The sequence below is a fragment of the Corvus hawaiiensis genome, chromosome 2 (genome assembly GCF_020740725.1).
Source record: "Corvus hawaiiensis isolate bCorHaw1 chromosome 2, bCorHaw1.pri.cur, whole genome shotgun sequence".
In the NCBI taxonomy this organism is placed as follows: Eukaryota; Metazoa; Chordata; class Aves; order Passeriformes; family Corvidae; genus Corvus; species Corvus hawaiiensis.
The window spans coordinates 105,507,082-105,526,763 of NC_063214.1; the positions used below are offsets into that span (position 1 = coordinate 105,507,082).

Here is a 19,682-nt window from a genome sequence, read left to right on the forward strand (position 1 = left end):
GTAGGATTGGTCAGAGACTGTTTGTGTTTTTGATTAAATGTCTTGATGAATATTTAGGAAAAACAATGTTTAAACAAAATCCTGGGAAGTATTTGGTCTATACTTTGGGCAGTATTTGGTCTATACTTTGGGCAGGATTTGGTCTATACTTTGGTCTATACTTTGGGCAGGTGAGAAGGTGACAATTTTACATCACCTTCCGCTCCTCTGAAGTCTGGATTAAGGAGAAGTGGGAATGACATCTGGCATAGGTGAGCTGGGATCCAGAGCTTTTCAGGCAGCAAGAAATCAGAGAAGTTTGTTAGTATCCTGTGATATCATCTTCCAAACACAGCTTTTCTAAGATGAGGGGATCTCATTAATTTTCTTCTTCCTTGTGCAAAAAAAGGCTTTTATCATCCTTCTCTGTATTTTATCTACTTCCGCTATGTCTTCACTAGGTTTGAGTGACCAGAAATACCTCTTGTGTCGAAAAACTGATTGCACTGTGAGTAGATGAAATGGCAGAATGGCATTTTCTGTTTTGTTTGCCCCTTGCTTGTCTGCTGCTTAGCAGAAGACTAAAAAACCCCAAACCATTCTGAGCCCACTACCTTCTATGTATAATTAGGGTTGTCTTCTGCAATGCTTTACCTTGCACTTATAAATCCTGTATTTCATTTACTGCCATTTTGTTACTTAGTCACTCAGCTTTTAGAAGCCTTCTGGAAAGCCTGGCTTAACTTTATCTGCTTTGAATATTGTGTTTCACCCGTGTACCTTCCCTTGGCAACCTTTGTCCCAGCTTATTTATAACTCAGTTCCTTCTGAGGGGTTCTCACACAGATTCTCAGAGATCCCCTCCAGCGAATCCCCCAGTTATGGAATCGATCTTTTACTCCTAAACTCCATTACTGCCTTTTAGACAGTTAGTCTATGAAAAGACCTTCCCTCTCATCTCCTTACAATTGAATTGAATTGAATTGAATTGAATTTTGTAAGAGGCTTCTGTGAGGAACCAAAGGGGATTTGAAAGTCCAAATATGCTTCTCAGCTGAACTATCTTTGTCCACATACTCAATGACTCCTGAGAACTGAAACCATGTAAGCATGACTGTCTGCAAAACCACGCCGTGAATTCTGTAAAGTACTGAGAGATGGGAGGTGTCTCAAAGTCATAAAGATGATTTAAGAATGAAATCTCCAAAGGTATTTTGGTGTCCATTCCCTAATGATTCCATTTTGCATTCAAGTCTGAATTGATTCTGGGTTTCTAACTTTGTGCTTATGAATACCAAAAGGAAAATTTCTCTGATGTTCTCCATCCTATACCTAAAATTAATCATCTATGTCCTTGAAATTTAATTAAACCAGATAGTCTTTTAAATAGTTTTTCCACCATATGTTGGAAAAAGAGTAGCAAAATTAAAAGAATAAATCACATGAGAGAGTAAATTAAATACACTGTTTGAAGCCAGCCTCTCTGTCATTTTCCTCATTGTTAAAACTGAGTCAATGCTGGCAATAAGCATTTAAAAGTGGTGAAGACAAAGCACTTCAAAATGCATTGTACAGAAGGCTGTGCTTGGAAGGCATTGAATGGGTTAGATTTTCTGAAGTGTTTTCCCTATTTCTGATTGCTTTGGTATGAAACTAGTAGTATGAAATACATTCCAGACCTGATGAAGTAGAAATAAAAGCTTTACAAAAATGAAAGATGAAAAAAGCCATTTCAGAAGTATTGCCCCCATTTATATGTTGCTTCTGTAAAGCTAAGTCAAGAGACTTTAATGCCATCACTTCGTACAGCACAAAAAAATCACTAAATTCATAAAAGGTAATTAAATTTGAGAAAAATACGTAATTCTTGTTTGATGGAAATTGTTTAAAGCCAATACCTAAGCCTGTTCATTATGACATCGTAGACAAGACACATAAATGTATGTTGTTGAAAAAGCATCTATAGAAAGCATTTGCTCAAATCTCAGGAAATATAATTAGCTTTCAAAGGATAAGTCTTCTAAAATACTCAGGGTGTGAACACCTGAAATTCTTTTCTGTTTCTCATACTAGCTTATGACCCTTTTCCCTATGCCTTAATCAAAGACAGATGGAGTTGTGACTCCATATTATGTAACACTTCACATCCCTTTAGAAGGATAAAGTTAATGACTTCAATGGCAGTGGATTCTGCCACTCCAGTTGATGTCCATTGTCTTCCAGCTGCTCTTTGATTTTGGTTTTAAAATCTGTAAACACATAAATATTTTGGGATTTATGCAAGTGACATCCTCTCCAGGTTAAAATTAATAAGTTTTAAGGGTGGTCTGATTAAAATAATGATAGAGATGTTTGAAAAAGTCATTTGGACTATTTTATCAGTGACTAAGCTAGTGAACAGGTTGAAGACTGTCAATGGATGAGTGTCCATGGTAGATATGTCAGATGGTATGAACCGAATATGACCTTGAGAATGAAGAGTGACTCTGCAACCCCACCAGAAGGTACCAAGGTAAGTCACTTAGTAGTTCACCAACCCTCTAGGTTAAAGGAAGACATATCCACTACTTGAGGGAAAGCACTTGAGGTCAGTTCTTCATCTCACATTTTGAAATGTAATTTAAAAAAAGTTTCTTTATCAAAGTGTATAAATTTTTTTTCTTTCTCTGTGACTATTCCCCCAGGTCCTTTATATGTAACAGGATGTTGGAAGATTACCTGAAATGTCAAATTGTAGTTTTGTCATAAGATTATGGTGGTTTAGAGACAGATTTTTTTAATTACATCCATAATGCTAAAGTAAATCAGATGGAGGATTTTATTGTTCCTGAGGCCAGATATCACCATGGCTCATGATGGCAGTGTGTAGCATCAATACCCAGTGGAGCAGATTTTTCTGGGATACAGCTTTTTGGTATCATCCACCCCAGAGTGAGCTAACCCACAAGCAGCATGGACAATGAACTTCCAGCACATGGGCTGATTCCCTAGCTCCCCTCAGCAGCATGGAGGAAGCCTTTCTGTCCTCTCTGCTTCATTTTGGGTGGAACCAGTTTAGGGGCTCAAAGGGTCAAAAGGACACAACCCCACTTCTGCAGTCTCATGGGAAAAGTATCCTCTTAGCACAGACGTGGGTCTTGGTATGTCCAGGCTTTCATTGTTAACTTTCAACACTATTAGCCAGTTTCATTGGAAAGGGAAGAGATCTCACCACCCTGAGGTCAGGTGATGTCTGGTAAGGTAGGAGAGCTCTGATGGGGTCAGGTCTTGCCTGTGAGACCTGGCTATGCTCAGAGTGCAGGCACATGCCAGACTGCAAAGCCCCTTCAGCTGCTGGGGGATTTTACTGTTAAAAATCCCATGGTGGTTATGGAGCTGTGGTATCTCCAGGGTTGGAGGTCAGGCTGTAAGGACTCTGGCTTTCCTTGCTTCTGATGGTACTTAAATGATCCCAACAGCTACAGCTTAGGTGTCTCTAGTGCTGTGTTTGTGTAAATCCATAATATCAGACAGTAACAAATTGAAATAGCAACACAAAGCTATATTCTTAATCGATTATTTAGTCTTTGAAAAAGGTTTTTCTGATGCAGGTTAAAAAACCCCTACATAAACACATATTTTTTTTGCAACCAGCCAACAGCTCCATGTTGGGAAAACAGTAACAAACTTCTCCAGATATTTATCAGGGAGAAGGAGATTCAAATCTGCTGAAGCAGAAAGGGAAACTGAGCATGTATCACTCATACCCCTCATGAATGCTGTACCTCTTGTACCCAGGGTAAATAACATCTACTGCAGTCCTAAATAAAAAACTAACATAGGGACTGGACACGCTTCCCTCTGGCTTTTGTGAGAAAGAAGTGACACAGACAATGGTCTGGGTGGGAAAAGCAGGGCTCTAGATCCCATTGGGACGTAAGTGGCTTCTTACAGTTAAAATCTGGGTGCTGAATACCTAAAAGAATTTGATTTAAACATCCCTGTCCCTAATCTCAGGTGGCTTCCCGCTCAAGTTGCCACAGTGTAAGCCCAAAAGGAAGGCTGTGACATTGAAGATGAATTGCTCAGCCCCATGTGACAAAGCTGTGACCCACCAGGGCACAGTGGAAGTCAGGACTCTCCAAGCTTGTGTTGAGCTCAGTACTTTTTATTCTTACCACAGATCTCTCAGGAGCAACAGAAATTAAATTTTTAAAAAATGAATGAAGTACATATGGCAACACAGCTGCTGAAAATCTGTTACCCTTTTTAATCACCTCTCATGTCCTGGGCATGCATTTTATCATTCAAACTCAGTAAAATGAAAAACACTGAGAGGAAGGCATCTCCCTGTATTATTGGGGGACTTGGTAGTGTTATTAAGTCATTAAGTCATGCAAGAAAAGCCTTGCCTAATAAGGCTGTCCAGAACTTAGGCCTCAGTGGGTTCATCTTTAAAATACTTTACATACTTATAATCACTAGGACAAGCAGAGTTTTCAGAGGTACTGCAAACTGCAAATAATTAAAATTGAAAAAGGAGAGGACCATCCGTCTTTGTCTTACTGATGGTGAACTTTTGAAATGAAAAGGTTATAAGCCCTGGATAAGTGCTCAAACAGCCTTGCAATGACACAATGTCCCACCTGTTTATGGATACACTGTGGAAAAGTCCTTCAGGCTGAAGTGACAGGGTCTCCAACGCACTGTTTACGGCCTACCCTCCTTCCATAAACATTCAATGCCATAAGCAGTCAGAGAGACTATTTCTCATTTGGTAGCCTTGAATCACACTACTGGTTATTCACCTTTGCATGTCAACTCCAAGGTAAGGAGAGAAAGTTGGGTGATATATTTAATTCCAATGCTGAAGCTGGGGAGAAAGAAAAATGCAACTATTGAAAGAGGTTCTTCTGTGAAGGAGCAGTGATTTACATCCTGAATAGATGCAAATTATCCTCTCTTCCCACCCCCAAGTTCAGCCAATATACTCATTATTCAATAACTTGCTGCTGTGATGCTTTTTTTTCTTGGAGTTTTTGATGCTCTGTTAAATTAAGAAGGCTGTGGTTTAGTAAGAGATATAAGGGAGCATTTCCTATGAGGGATTGGGCTCCTTGTCAACCCAAGAAGTGGTCATTTTCTGCCAACAGTGAAGCATCTGTCAGTCAAAGAAAAGGTCTTTAACTAGAACAAGCTCCTGAACTTACAATTCATCCCTGCTGGAATGAAAAAGAATAGAGCTGCTTTGTCTGTTGGTTTTGAATCCTTCATGGAGAGCTGCCAGTGACTGTTAACTTGTGTATTACTGTGCTGTCAGACAGGAGAAACTTCAGGCAGAATTTACCAGCATAGTCACAAGCCTTTCATCACACAGTTATTATAGTGATAAAGTTCCATGGTAGTTACTCACCTCTCTGAAAACAAATATCACCCACTCAGACAAGAGTGAATGGATTTCTGCAGGGTGCTGCTACATTAGCTCATGCTACTGCACCTGACTCCCAGCTCCCACTAAATCCAACTGCCCAGTGCACTTTGAAGTATAGATTGTCAGAGCACTCCTGTGAGCAAGGAGGGACCATGATCTACCCTTGTTTGTAGGTTTGAGATGGAGCTGTAAGGCTGCTGCTAGGTCGAACGATGGAAACACATTGCCATGAACTTGGGTCCCTGGATCTCTGGGTCATTCAATTCAGCCTGGCTGGAGCAGACACCCTGCTACCAACATGACCGTGTTTCCTCCCCACAGAAAGCTCAAGGAGAGCAATGATAAACCTGTGGAGTCAAATCTCTTCCCTGTGGGGCTGGGATACAGCTTGCTGCTCAGGGCACTTGATTTAGACATAGCTAGAAAAATTAAAGCTCCGATTCACAAACACTGGAAGTCACCTGATTTCCACATATTTTTACATGGGTTTTAACTTCTTGTTTGTCATTAAAACCCAAACCTTGTATCACTGCTTAACCAGGTGATCTGCTGAGGTACTTAGGAGGGGTGCACCTCAGCTGCTCAACTATATGGTATGCTCGATAGACAGGTGATTGTGTGTCTTATTTGTCTTCTTTATCCTCCAGGAAGATGAAGTTGCTCGTGACAGCCGATTCAATTTCAGTGGCTACGGCATGGGCCACTGCCTCCAAGTCAAAGATGGCACAGCAGTCAAGGCTACGCCACCCAACCCACCCCCAGTACCACCAAAGGATTCAGAGTCCATCAAAAAGAAGTTTGTTGACCGTGCAAAAAGGATTGATACAATATCCCGTGCTGCGTTCCCACTCGCCTTCCTCATTTTCAACATCTTTTACTGGATTACATACAAAATTATACGGCATGAGGACATTCACAAGAAATAGGCAACTCTGGTTCTCCAGGACTTCTTAGCCAAAGTGATCCACATGTAAATAAACAGTGAAATGTCTTTCTGTTGTCATATGGACTAAGGATTTCTTCCCCACTCCCCCAGAACACTGGAGAAAAAATTAGCAAAGAGGAAAAGAAGTGTAGAAGGAAAAGTGATTCCATGACAAAATATGCTGTGAGACCAGTCAAGAGGCTCTCCCTATGTACTCCTAGTGTATTCTTCCAGATTCAGCATTGATCAGACACCTGTAATTGGGGCCAAATTTTGCCCAGCTTTATCACCAAGATATTACCTTTCAGAACAATAGAGAATCAGAAAACAAACAATTCTCCTAAAGCATCTATCAAGAGACTGTGGTGGCTACAGTACAGTGAGTTATAAGAGGACCAAAACTTTTCAGGATAATGTTGCCTTTCTATTTGAAACAAGTCTACTGAGCTACATTCCATGACCATGTCTGTAGGTAGTGGTTTCACCAAGGAGTCCTTTTGTGGGTTGTAAATTATTTCTACTGATAGGGGAGAGGGAAAAAAGAAAAGAAAAAAAAAAAAAGATTTATACTTTACTATCCTTGTGGGTGTGCATTTTAATATTATCTTGCTTTACTAGAATTGTAATTTTGGGGTTGAACTTGTGCGTCGTGTGATTTATTTGATAGTTGACACTCCAAAACCAGTGAAACTGCCTGGTTTATTTCTGTTGGGAGACAGTGCACTTACTTCATTTTATTTCTGCTGATTTTACATGCAACTTGAGGTGCCAAACTGTATTTTACCTATTGTGCTGCCCTGTACCACACTACTTAGTAAGAACTTGTTTCCTCAAAGGTGTAGCTCAGTTTAGCATTGAGTTTCTATTACCGCTCTCATTGTAGCTGCAGTCAATAGCTCTATAGGTAAACACAACTTGTTTACAGACCTCTAATTTATATCTTTACTCAAAGTGGCTATCATTTTAAATATCATTAATTAACCTAAGAATTTTAAAACTGTACTGTGATTTTCAGAACCTGTTACCTTTTGGTGCCAGATCTGCGTTATTCAAATCCTTGCTACATGTTTTAAAGTAGAAAATTTTAAAAAATTTAAAAAAAAAGAAGAAAAAAAGATGGTATTTTTGCTTACATGGAAGAAGACAACCTGTAACATAAGATGAGTAAAACATTAAAATTTTACACTTGCTGTAAAAGAGTTTATTTAAAAAAGGTATTTGTTCAATTTCAATAAAGCTAAATGTGGTACTAACATTTCTTCACTCTTTTCTTCATTTGCAGCAGCAGCAGCAGCAGCAGCAGGGCTGCCCATGTCAGACCCCAGCTTTTCCACTTCTCTGTCAGCAGAAACGGTGACAAGCAGCCTTCTGCTGACCTGACTTAGCACGCCAATTTTTGCTATCTATTCTGCAGCAAAGGGACTATTGCAGCCCCTGGGAGTACGTCAAAGAATGTGTCAGAAGTGTGGTTAGGATATGATGGGAGCATTTGTAGAACATTTGTATGTGCTGAGCCAGGCCTGGGGGAGGAGGGACACTGCTCCCCTCTCACAGCATCCCTGCACAGCAAGAAATACAACCCAGCCTCACATGTGCTGTGCCTGTCTTGAGGGTACCCTGAACTTTCTTCTGACTTTCTTACAGCTTCACCACTTGGGTGAGCTGAAGGAGATGCTGAGCTGGCCTATGCCAGGTGCCTCTTGTAGTCACGGGAATGACCAATAGTTTAAAAGCAAATTAAAAACTGCATTCACTTTTCTGCCCTTCCCTTGTGAGGCTCAAATACACACCCTGTAGCCGCTCAGTACAGACATTTATTTCCCACTGTCCTAATGAGATGTGGTACTGAGACATACTGAACCTTCAGCACCTCTCACTCTGCTTTCACTCCTGGACCAGCTTCTGCTGAGAGGATACAGGTTCCACAGCCTGTCTGAGCCTGTATTTGTGTGTCTGTGTTCCCATCTCTCTCCACATGGCTCCCTGTAACTGCCAGGCTTTGTTCCTCTCCAGGAGAGGGGAGGGAATCTAGAGATCATGACAACTCTGATTCCTGAACAATAAATTAATGGCAAAAAGCCAGTCATGCATTTTATCTTCCCATACCCTCCTGAGCTCTGTAGACTCTTCTGTTGCTTACACTTCTGACAGAACTGGCAACATCACCTGTATCTCATTGAGACCGTGAATCCAGATGTGACCGCCCCAGGAAGGGGAACCAGTGAGAACTCAAAACAACTGTCCAAACTATTCTGCTTTGAAAAAAGCTTCTGATACAAATTCAAGTATCATAATATTTCCAATTTTTATAGGATCAGATTTGCTTTTATTCATTTTTAAAGTGGAACAGTATTTGATTATAGATAATATAGTAGAGGAAAACTCCAGCACAATCCTAGCACCATGAACTGTGGCAGGGTGAGGACACCCAGCTGTAAATCATGTTTGTATGGGAAGTTAGGAGCCTTCACTGGTATGTAAACATTCAGAGCTCACTTTACTAACCCCTTGTTCCAAAAACTCTGCTTCTAATGAAGGTGTAATGCCAGGATTAAGGTTAATCCTCAGTGCCCAGATGTGTTGCTAATGAATGTCAGAGCCTGCTGCTCACAGTTGCCCCAAATGACTGCAGACCACTGCAGTAGGAATGCAAACCTACTCTCAGCTGATGGATACCTTTGTGTCCCTTTCTGTGGTGAAGCTCATGTTCCTCCAGCATCCACACCACAAATTCAACTGCACTCTTTGCAGTGCTTGGCTATTAGCATTTGCTAAATAGTTTAATAAAATGTCTTGCTGATCAGAATTGAGGTTTGCTGACAGTATCCATGGGAAGATTGCTCTGCTGTTGCCTTCTGTATAAACTTTGGTCCAGTCATCAGAATAATCTGTGCATAAAATTTGAATAGGTCTCTCTCTCTCTCTTTTGAAGACAGAATTTATGGCTACATGGCAATTAATCAATTAGTCATGAATATTGAAATTACCTAACTAAATTTTGGAAACAAAAAATGCATGCAGATGGACAAGGTCCAGCAAGCACGGCAATTAGGAATGGCCACATGATAGAGAAGAGTTGCCACAGGCTGGCTAGTGGCCTGTGAACCCTCTGACATAGAGATGGTTTGATACTGACCATCTATTAAAGAACCTTCTCTCAAAGAACATGGCTGGCACCAGAAACTGGTTGAGAAACTGCGTGCAGATAAAACATCAAATAACAAGGATAGCAGGACTTACAGGAGGACACTACTTTCCTAAACAAATTCTCATTAGGGTTAACAGAGAAAAAAGACTCAAAAAATGGTCATCTTGCTCTCAAGGAAGCAGCAGTATTAAATAGTGAAGCAGTTTCATTTCAAGACACCACTGCAAGAGAAAAAAGAATGGCTTAGAAAATAACTCCCAGACAAATAGCCTTTGTGAAACAGGAGACACAGCAGGATGGAAGGAAAGAGACCTGGGATTAATTCTGAAGAGCTTCCACACATATTGGAAAGCCTGCATGCTACAATTCTAGCTGGTAAAATAAAATTAAGCCCTAGGGCATTTAAACTACTTGCATTTAGCTATAAAACAATTATGATGACTTCTAATTTAACAAGAAATCTTAAAAAACTTTAAGCACATCTTTAAAGGATGCAACATCAAGTCAGATCATTGGCATCCTGTTGTTGCAGGCTGGACCTGAGTGGTTCAATATTCAAGAGGAAATGTTTAGCCATTTTTCACCAGATAGATGCTGTCAGGTGCTGTGATAAAGCCTAATTGATAAAAGAGATCTTTAAAACAAACCTTATTACATTAGGAGGAAAGTGAAAAATAAAAAAAGTTGCAATATGAAATGAGAGATCTCTTTGTTACTCTTTCCTGGTTTTTTTCTCTCCATATTTCTTTAGGTGTCAGAGCCATCACTTGTGATGTACTGAATCAAAGGTGGTGTAGCAATAGAGGTTTTTGGAGTATCCAATATCAGGTATCAGCAATTCATAACTGCTGGAGGACAACTCCAGGATATGCAATGACTCTGGGGTCAGATTTTTTCATTTGCTACAGAGGTGAGGAGTAAGAGTGAACCTCATCCACAGACATTGAGATTTTCTCGCTTTGATTCCTTTTTTTCCCAGCATGAGATGTTGAAAGCAATAGGAAAGAGCTGATGGAAAAATGATTTTTGTATACTGCAGGCTGAACTGCTACAGCTCTTCATCTTTATGCAAACCTGCCTGACATTGGGGACACAGGAGCTGCTGCCCAAACCAGCCACAACTTACAGTCTTTTGTAGCTGATGTTACTGAAATTATTGAGATTATGGTAATGGGCATTTCCTGGGAAGGGCTTTCATTGGGCTGAATTGGTGTCTGCCTCAGCAACAGGATTCTGCATCTGCACCTGAAAGTTGCATTTTGTGAACATATTCAAAAATCCAACTCAGTCCAACAGTGGCACTTCTGTATTTGGAAATGTATTTCTAAATAAATGAAGAAATATATTTAATGTGTGGTTGTAAAAAGCATATGCACAGATTTCTAATTCATTTAAAATTAGAACGCAGCAATAAACAAAGAAACAAAATCTTTGTACAAAGATGAGCTTTGTATTACACAAAGTAGTATGAAAATAATTTTATTTAATGTATTTGTGTTCATTATCTATATTGTAGTATCTGTGGAAAATTCTCTTCTGCCAGACTTTGAAAGTAATTTATTCTAATGGTTTTTGGCATAGAAGTTTGTGTCTTACAATGTTTTGGAAAACTAGACAACCAAAATCAAGGCTGCGTAGAGAAATGTCTGCTTGGGAAAATACTCCAAGCAAGAACATGTTGTGTCCATAAATGCCCCTCACAGATTTTACATTAAAAATTAATCTTCTCTAGTTTAACAGGAAGATAAAAAGAAGATATTTTTGCCATTTGAAGATACATTTCCTAATTTTGCAAGGCAATTGTGAAGTATCATCACATTTAGGGCTTAGCTGCAGAACAAGAGAAGCTTCACCAGTTCCAGACAAGCTCATCCATCCAATTTACTTCCAAATCCAGTGCAGTGCTTACTGAAAGCAGAAGGAAAAAAAAAAATCTTCAATAGCTTCTAGATCAGTTCCTAATAAAGGATCGGTTTCCAACACTAAGCACTAGAAATAATCTGAGAGGGAAAATATTCAGAGTGGATTAACTCTCTTCCTCTCAGGAGGAATAGAAACTTGAGTCAAAATAAGCATCTCAGATAATAATTAGGAAAACTGACTCTGTGATATACACACACTGAAATAAACATGCTAAATAATTATCTTTGCTATGGAGAAATGCTGTTGAGGCAATATTAGGAAGAAAGTAATGAATCCTGATCTCATTTTATTTCTGCTAAAAATGGGATTTTACTGGGACAAATTATATAATATCCTCTCTCGTCATCTGAACAGCTGTACAACTGATTCAAAACCAGCTCCTTCAGATTATCACAAGGCTTGAATCTGATGTCCAGCAGAGTGGGTTCCTGTTGTGAAGATGGTGGACAGTGGGTGCCATGCCAGGAAGATGGCAGCTGGTAGCATCCCTCCTCTTTCCACAGGAAAAACAGCAAGATCCCTGAGAGTGCACACAGGCAGTATATTCCATAGCAGTGCTTAGTGAAAGTGCTTCAGACAGAGCAGTTGAAGGACTCAACAGATTTCCACCTTACCATTGCTTTGGCATGAATCCGTTTCCCCTCAGGTGATGAAGAGTGCTACCCTTGACATCACAGGGTCAGGCCCGTGGCTGGACATGTCACATATTCATATCCTAATACCTTCCCTGTTTTCCCTTTAGTACAAAAGAGAAAAGAGCTATGCCAATATATGAAACATGAAGTAAATTCAGTGCATTACTGGTATTTGCATCAGTGCTAAAAACCTTGTGTGAGGATGTGTCGTAGCAGCAGCCAGGACATTGTTTTTCCCTGACCCAGAAGAATGCAGTGAGGGATCTGAGAGCCACAAGGGCTGGTGCAAGAAGAAAGGGAGCTCAAGGGCACAGGCAGTGGGGAGGTGTGGGCATAAGATGATCAACACAGACACCTTCTTGGGCTGCTCCGCAAGCCTGGACTGAGGCAGGAGCCTACTGTGCTCAACAGTGTCCCCTGGGCAGGACCAGCCAAGGAAAACAAGGAAAGGGGACTCCCAGGGGTGGGAAATGGCCCAATAACAGCCAAGAGCAGCCTCCCAGATCAGACTAACAGGATGGGGGAGAACTCATCAAAGATGAGTCAAGTCTAAAATATGTATTTACAGAATATCTTCTGTCTCATCTGCTGGGTGCAACCCCATTATAAAAATCCAAATTCTATGGCAAAATACTTGATTGGGCACCATGCTCCAAACAGGAAATCATATAGTTGCATGTGGAACCAGAGAGAGTCTTTGGTAGGGTTTTCCAGTGAGAAAATGAGAGCACTAATCACTTAATTTACACTGGAGACACTACCTCCTCCTCTCTCTGCATTGTCAGACAGAGATGTTATGAAAAGGCATGAGAGTCTGGCAGTGAAGAAACTGCCAATGTGTGGTTAAAGTTTTCCTCTTAGCCATGTCTTGGAGGTCAAAGGGACGCATGTATGGCTGCATTTGGGGGAGACCAAGGAGGACAGCATGGACAAATGTCTGTGATGAGCTAATTAACCTTTAGAAAAGGAGAGCGAGCACATTTTTCCTGTAATAAGCTAATGAACTCTATCCTCTGGGAGAGATGAGGGACATAATCAATGAGGCTCGTAACAGGGGTTTGCCAAAGATGCTCTTCAGAGGAGGGGTGAAGAGCAGGGCTGTTACTGAGTCATTAGCTTAAAAAACAAGAGCTGAAATGGTTGCCTGCTGCAGGAAAATTGGGTTCCCCTTCCATGTGTATTACATTACATATAAAAGGGCTCTGAAAGCATACTTTCTGCTTGGAAGAATATCACAGTTTTCCACTAATCCATGAAAGAAGCAAAGCTAAAAAAAGAAAAAGTACTTTTTCTTGACAATTTTTCCTTATAGCAGCTCAAGTCAAAACTAAGTGAAACTTTTATGCTGGCCTTCAATGTAAGCCAAGCTGTTACAGGTTGATGGTGAAAATTTCAATATGGGCAGGGTCTCAGCCTACATCTTATCTGTCTGCTGTTATGGCACATTTGGTTCTCACTTTGGAGCCCGGTGACTTTGTTTTCTTGAATTACCACAATGAGAAGTTTCATCACTGACCCTTCTGGTGCTGCAAGTGCAGTAAGTGAGGTCAAAAATGAAGAATTTGCTAAAGAACATTTAGAATTTTCCTCTCATCAGAATCTGTGTGTATAATAGTCTTTCAAAGGCCTTTTCAAAAGGAAACTGGCAGAGGCTAAAGACCATTTTAATGTTTCCTTTGATTTATTAACACTAGCTCAGTTTTTAATTTGCAGAAAAGAAGTGCTCCATTAATACTCACAGTAACATTTCACATTAAACATCCTAAATGTGACCTAATCTATTTTTAAAGGAACTAATTCCCATGCATTGGTTGACTTATTCCAGGCATCACCAAGGCTGAAAACATGAAGCCTGTTCCTGACATGCAGCAAGGTTTCCTTGAACAGCTGCACTGTTATTCTATCTGTAGTTTTCTGTAATAATATCAGTGGGCAGGGTTTGTTTTATGGCACTAAGGAAACAAAGGAGGATATTTTAGCATAAAGGAAATTTGCATATTTGCTGCTATAATAGCAGAGAGAATTTCACTGGAAATTGAGAGTTTCTGGAAATTAAAATCTTGTATTGCATTTGTGCACACACATAAAGACACACACGCACACACACACACTCCTTTCACTTTGCTTCCCTTAGTCTTATTACAGTATTTATTTGACTGATATCCCTGAAAATTTCATTTGCTACACAGCACTAGCTAGTGTTGTAGCACAGATGAATATCTACCTTCTTTTCCTCTGACCTAGATGTGGAAAAGGTCCAAAAGTTATCTTTAGCCTGATTAATCTAAGTCTGATCTGCTAATATGCTGCCATGGATTAAATATATACATGTCATCTGAAATAGCTGAGGCACAGCTCAGACATCCTGTAAATGGCAGTACTGGGACGTATCTGCAGTGGGTTTTGCTAAGCAGGCACTCTGCCCAGTGCTCTCTGATAAGGTTTCTGGGTCACATCTGAAGACTTCAGCAGAAAATGTGATTGTGGTTACTACTGATGGACATTTTTTCTGCAACTTAAAATTCAACCTGATCTTAATAAATCACAGAGGAAACATGTACTAAAAAGGGAGAACTCTTTAACTTCTCCCTCTGCGTGGTGTAGGCACAAGAGCCACAACAATGCAGAAGGAGACCATATGCCCCTTTTGCATCTGGGGAGGGTCTCCATGGCTCTGGTGCCTGGGGAAGGAATCCCAACCTCCCAGACATCCCACGGGGCATAGAGGGGCTGCATTGCAGCAACAGACAGGTCAGGGGACATCCAGACTTCATTATCAGCAATGTTCATCCTTGGAGCAGCCCAAGAAGAGGCTACTTTACAAGTGGTTTATTCTCCTCACCACAGCTTGATCAAATTGTCTTTTCAAGGTGGCCCAAGCCCTAATGTTCACACTTCTGTTTTCAAGCTGAGGTTAGGTGCCCACGTGGTTACACCCTGGTGGCTTTTGCAGCTGCCTTATGTACATCTCACCTCTGGCCATTCCCTGAGCGGTTTTCTAGCTGCCCTCCCATTTTCGCTAGCTATTCGCACTTCAGGCTGGACAGAAGAAGTGTGCCAGGTCCTCTGTAAAACAAGAAAGATGGAGAAAAAACCTACCTGCCAACACCAAACCACCCAGAGAGCTGCTCCTGATCTCAGCCACTGAGGCTTGGGAGGTTCCCTATGAGCTGATGAAAGGGCAAGAGGGTGCAGCACTGTGTGTGCAAAAAAAAAAAAAAAAGGTGCAATTGGAAAGCAAAGGGGAGCAGGTTTAAGAAAGATCTCAAAAAGATCAGAGACTTCAAGAAAATTCTAACAGCAAAAGGAGAACTGAAAACAGAGAGAAAGAGTCCTCTTTCCCATTTCAATGGTGATATGAGTAAGACAAGCAGATCTCCACCAAGGATGTTGTCACCAATTGCGTTTATAATGAAAATTGCCGGGCAGATCCCCAGTATCAGCTACTCACTCAGAGGGGCTTTTCTATTATTAGGACAGTCAGCTGGGAGAATGGCCAAGGTTTACATTATCCCCATTACCAGCTAGCTTTGATGGGTACTGGAGAGCATCTATGATTTTTGGAAGTATAACTGCATCCTTTGGACAGTACTCCAATGTTCCTCTGTTTCAAGACGGTCAGCATTGATCCTTCAAAGGAAAAATTAAAATCCTAGGCTGAAATAATGAAAAATCAAAGTGTGAATGACCTTAAGAGACTGCAAAATCTACTTTGGCCTCAAAGGGACTGGCTGAAGATGGAATACTGGGTGTGTGTCCCCTGGAAACTCCTCTTAGTCCTGCCCTGTCTCATAGCAAACTTTTTGTTGTGCAAAGCATTTTCACATTTATATATCCCCATGAGAAAAAAAATCAGTTTCTCCCCACAAAAACATGCAGCATCTTTACTAACTTTTCCTGTTTCATGGGGGTTTACAAAAGCAATTATTAGATTTTAAAACACCAAAGTCATTCAGCAAAGAAACAGTTTGATACAGAAAGCACCATTCAGCTTTTTGGTGTTGAATATACAGGTGTTTATCCAAGCTATAGAACATACTTGGTTGAAGAGTTCCTGAAACACCATTGCTCCTGCTAATTCCTGTAGATCTGTTATTTTCTAAACTGCTGCATCCCTGTTCTGGAGTAGTGGCTTATTGGGAGATTTTTTTTCTCTTTTTTAATTATATGTTTCCAATTATGATCACTGGGCTTCAAGGACAAAGGATTTTTTTATTCTTATGCTTTTCATGCATCACTGGAGCACCTAAAGAGCTTCCAACAGATTCAGAAAATCAGGCTGCCTGTAGTGAATGAATTCTTCAAAAACAGTGATATTATTAGCTCTTCTGTGTCATTGAACAGACAACCTAAATGCTAAAACCAGAAATTTCATTAAAGATTAAAGAAATATCATTTCACGTTTCACCTGCTCCATTAATATCAAATATGAATTCTATCTTTCATGACACAACTGAAGTGCAGTGTAAGATTTCAGATATACCATTATTTAATCTCTTTCAGAGAAAGAAAAAAAATGTTCGAAATCCTTAAAGAGCTGTGTCTGAGCATGACAATATGCTTTGTCTGACCATTTCAAGTCACTAAAGAATATCTTGGCCTTGTGATTTTTCAACAGCTCCTGTTCTTCATGCACCACTTGAAATATGTTAATGGAGACATAACTTTCAGGAAATGCCAAGCACTTATTCTCTGAGTGTAAGGTCTCCAAAGACTTCTCTGTTAGAATACCCAAGAAGTGAGGCACTCAAAATCATTAAGTGCTTTTGGAAATCTCAGTCTTGAGTATTATGGTCAAACTACTTTTACCTGGAGTTTTTCCTGGTCATTTACTTGCAGCTCCCTCTTTTACTTTCTTTTCCCAAAGAGTAGTTTCTGAGCAGACTCCTGGCCTTTTCACCAGAGGCCAAAACCCCCTGGGCACATGGTGAGGGGTTTTTTTTGTATGTCTACAGTAAGAAGAGGACTGTAGAAGTTGCTTAATGGGAAAAAGAAAAACTGGAAAAGATGCCTGTCAGACATTTTCCTAAGAGCAGCATCCTAGCAAAAAGGCAAGTTCAGAAGGTAATTCCATCATGTTAATGTTTCCTATGTACCTTATAGCAGACGATTAAAGAAGGACACCAAAATCTTTCCAGAAAACACATCCCCATTTGTTTCTGAATCATTTTCAGCAGAGGCTTTCAGAAGCAAGATTTTAAAAGAGTTACTCTCTTTCAAAATATTCAATAGAGTAACTCTCCCATAAGTGGAGTGTAGATCTCAGTTTTGTCCCCTTCCTGGAACTATGCATGTATGTATTTATCACATCAGTTCCGCTGTCCTCTAGCAGGAGCCATGGGGTGCTCTACCATGATTCCCCATGTCACCATGTTTTGCACTTTCCCTGTGTTTTGGACCCCTGCTTTTTCCAGTGCCACATACTGCTGTCACCATAGGGCAGGCCATGGGGCTTTTACAGGAGAGAGGATGAGCCTCCTGCCGGGGAAAAAAGAAACCTCCTGAAAGCACCATCATGCTTTTGAAATGACTTTGGTTTCCACAGCACCCCTGCAAAACAACACAGCCAGGGTTCCTCAGCCAGTCTTTCCCTGCAGATGTCCTTATCCTGGCTATGGTAGAGCTGTACAGCTTTCCAGTCCACATGCCTATGCAAAACATCGAGTCTCTATTTTAAGGAAAGAACAGCACTAATAAATAAAATGGAAAAAAGGGTAAAAGCATTTATTTTTATGAAGCTATTGCCCCAGGGCAGCTTTACAGAGACTGAGTCTCTGGAGTGCCAGAAGTGGCTTTTAATCTCTGTTGTTCTTTGGGCAAGTGGTTGCCAACCCGTGGCTGTGTATGACCTGACGGGTCTGTTCCTGCTCCTCCTCACTGTCCTGGCCTGTGAGCACATGTCAGATACCACCAACATCCCCCCCCTTTTGCTCCAGCCTTCCCTGGGCCAAGGTAGAGCTGACCTCATGGGGGCTACCCCTTATTTCAGTTTTGGCTTTCCTTCACAAGGTGGGTGCAGAGATGGCTTGGCCACAGGCAATACACCCTGTCCCCCCATCCCCCCTGAGCCTGTGCAGCCCCCAGGGGCAGGGGCCAGCTGTCCCTAAGTGCTCCCAGCTGCCTTGGCCACATGGCTCGCACTTGCTGGGGCAGTTCAGGCAGCACTGCCAAAGCCGCAGTGACAGGTTATTGGGCTCCTACAAACGGTAATGTGATGTTTACTGCTCACACTGAAGTGCCACATGGGCTGCAAGCTGTTTTCTCTTGGCTGAGAGCTCAAAGGGAGACAACCCCAGCTGCCTGGTGAGCAAGGACTTCTTCCCGGCTGCCGACCAAGCAGGGCAAGAGCATGTTTACTTTTTGTTTTTAGAAAACTCCTGGCAGAAGTGCATCAACTTTATCTCAGCTCCTCACAGAAATATCTTTCCTGCAGGTACTATGTGAAGCAAAGATTTACAGAGGAAAAGACTCTCGAATATACAGCCTTGAAAAAACCCAACCAGATCCCAGCTCCCTGGCACTGCAAGGAGCACAGGGACTTTCCCATGATCGATTTTCCCAGTTGATCCTGAACAGATACAAGCATTCCTGCTACTGCAAATGACTTCCACAATATTTGCTTCCAGTCGAATTCTCCTGGCTGACTTTCAAATCCTTTTACAAATATTCCTGATATTCTCACTGCCCTGCCAAAAAGATTGCTGGGATTGGCAAAGGTCTGGCAAGCTGAGCAGACAAAGGAGAGCAAGTTCAGCTGAGCTCCTCGATGGTCCCAACTTACTTCTCAACCCGCTAATTGCTCAGCAGTACAAACAAGTGGAAAACAAACCGCTCCTATTGGAGAAGGGCTGTGAGCAAACCTAAATTATTTGGGAAAGAGAATCCCTTCAGGGTCCCCTGTTTTCCTGACAGAAAGCAAGCTGAAGAATTGTAATGGAAGGAAAGCTTCCTACTGGGGTTTCTACACTGAAGCTGCCATCATTCAAAAACATGAATTTGAGGTTATCCAGGAATTGTTTCACAATCCCTCAAATAATCTTTTAAATCCACCTACAAACCTAATATTATCCTTCAAGAATGTATCAGCAAAAGATTTTTATTTTATCAGCACTGAAATCTTTTAGGACTAATAAATTTAACCTTCAGTAGTATTATGGCAGTCATTAAAAAAACTGAATTAATATTTTGGTAGTCTGAAAAGGTTATGTTAAAAATTTTGGTTTAAAACTTTTTAACCTGCTGGTCTGGCAAGGCTAAGTGAGGAAACATTATGGATGGGAGCAACCTGGTCAAAATACCTCTCCCAAGGACCTGATTGATTCCCGGGTGTATAAAGACTCAGGGAGTGGTCTCCTTGGGCAACATGCAGGATACGTTTGAATAACACCAATTTCAACTGCAATCCTTATTTAGGGCTTCTTCTCATGTCAGCGCCTGGAACTCTGTCCTTCTGTACTGCAAAGGTTTGAGGATGGCAGAGATGCTTCCAGGAGTGTCTCTTTCCCTCCTGAGAAGACTCCCCTGTTCTGCTGTAGAAGGAAATATTGGGGTATAGAGGAAAAATAAAACAGCCTCTGAGGGTAATAAATAGGTAGTCAGGAAGGTATAATTTGTGTATAAGACATGCATAGACGTTCATTTCAGGTCAATACCTAATTGACC

The 19,682-nt window shown here is 41.0% G+C and overlaps 1 protein-coding gene across 6 annotated transcripts in view; it reads left to right on the forward strand.

Moving 5' to 3' along the window:
* The window catches only part of GLRA2 (glycine receptor alpha 2), a 121,765-nt gene extending 114,196 nt beyond the window's left edge, over positions 1-7,569 (forward strand). For all 6 annotated transcript variants that reach the window (XM_048286611.1, XM_048286652.1, XM_048286644.1 and 3 more), the window contains one exon: positions 6,037-7,569. In XM_048286611.1, the coding sequence (XP_048142568.1) occupies positions 6,037-6,315 (279 nt within the window). In that variant the 3' untranslated portion in view covers positions 6,316-7,569. The remainder of the gene's footprint in view (positions 1-6,036) is intronic.
* The last annotated feature ends 12,113 nt before the right edge of the window (positions 7,570-19,682 follow it).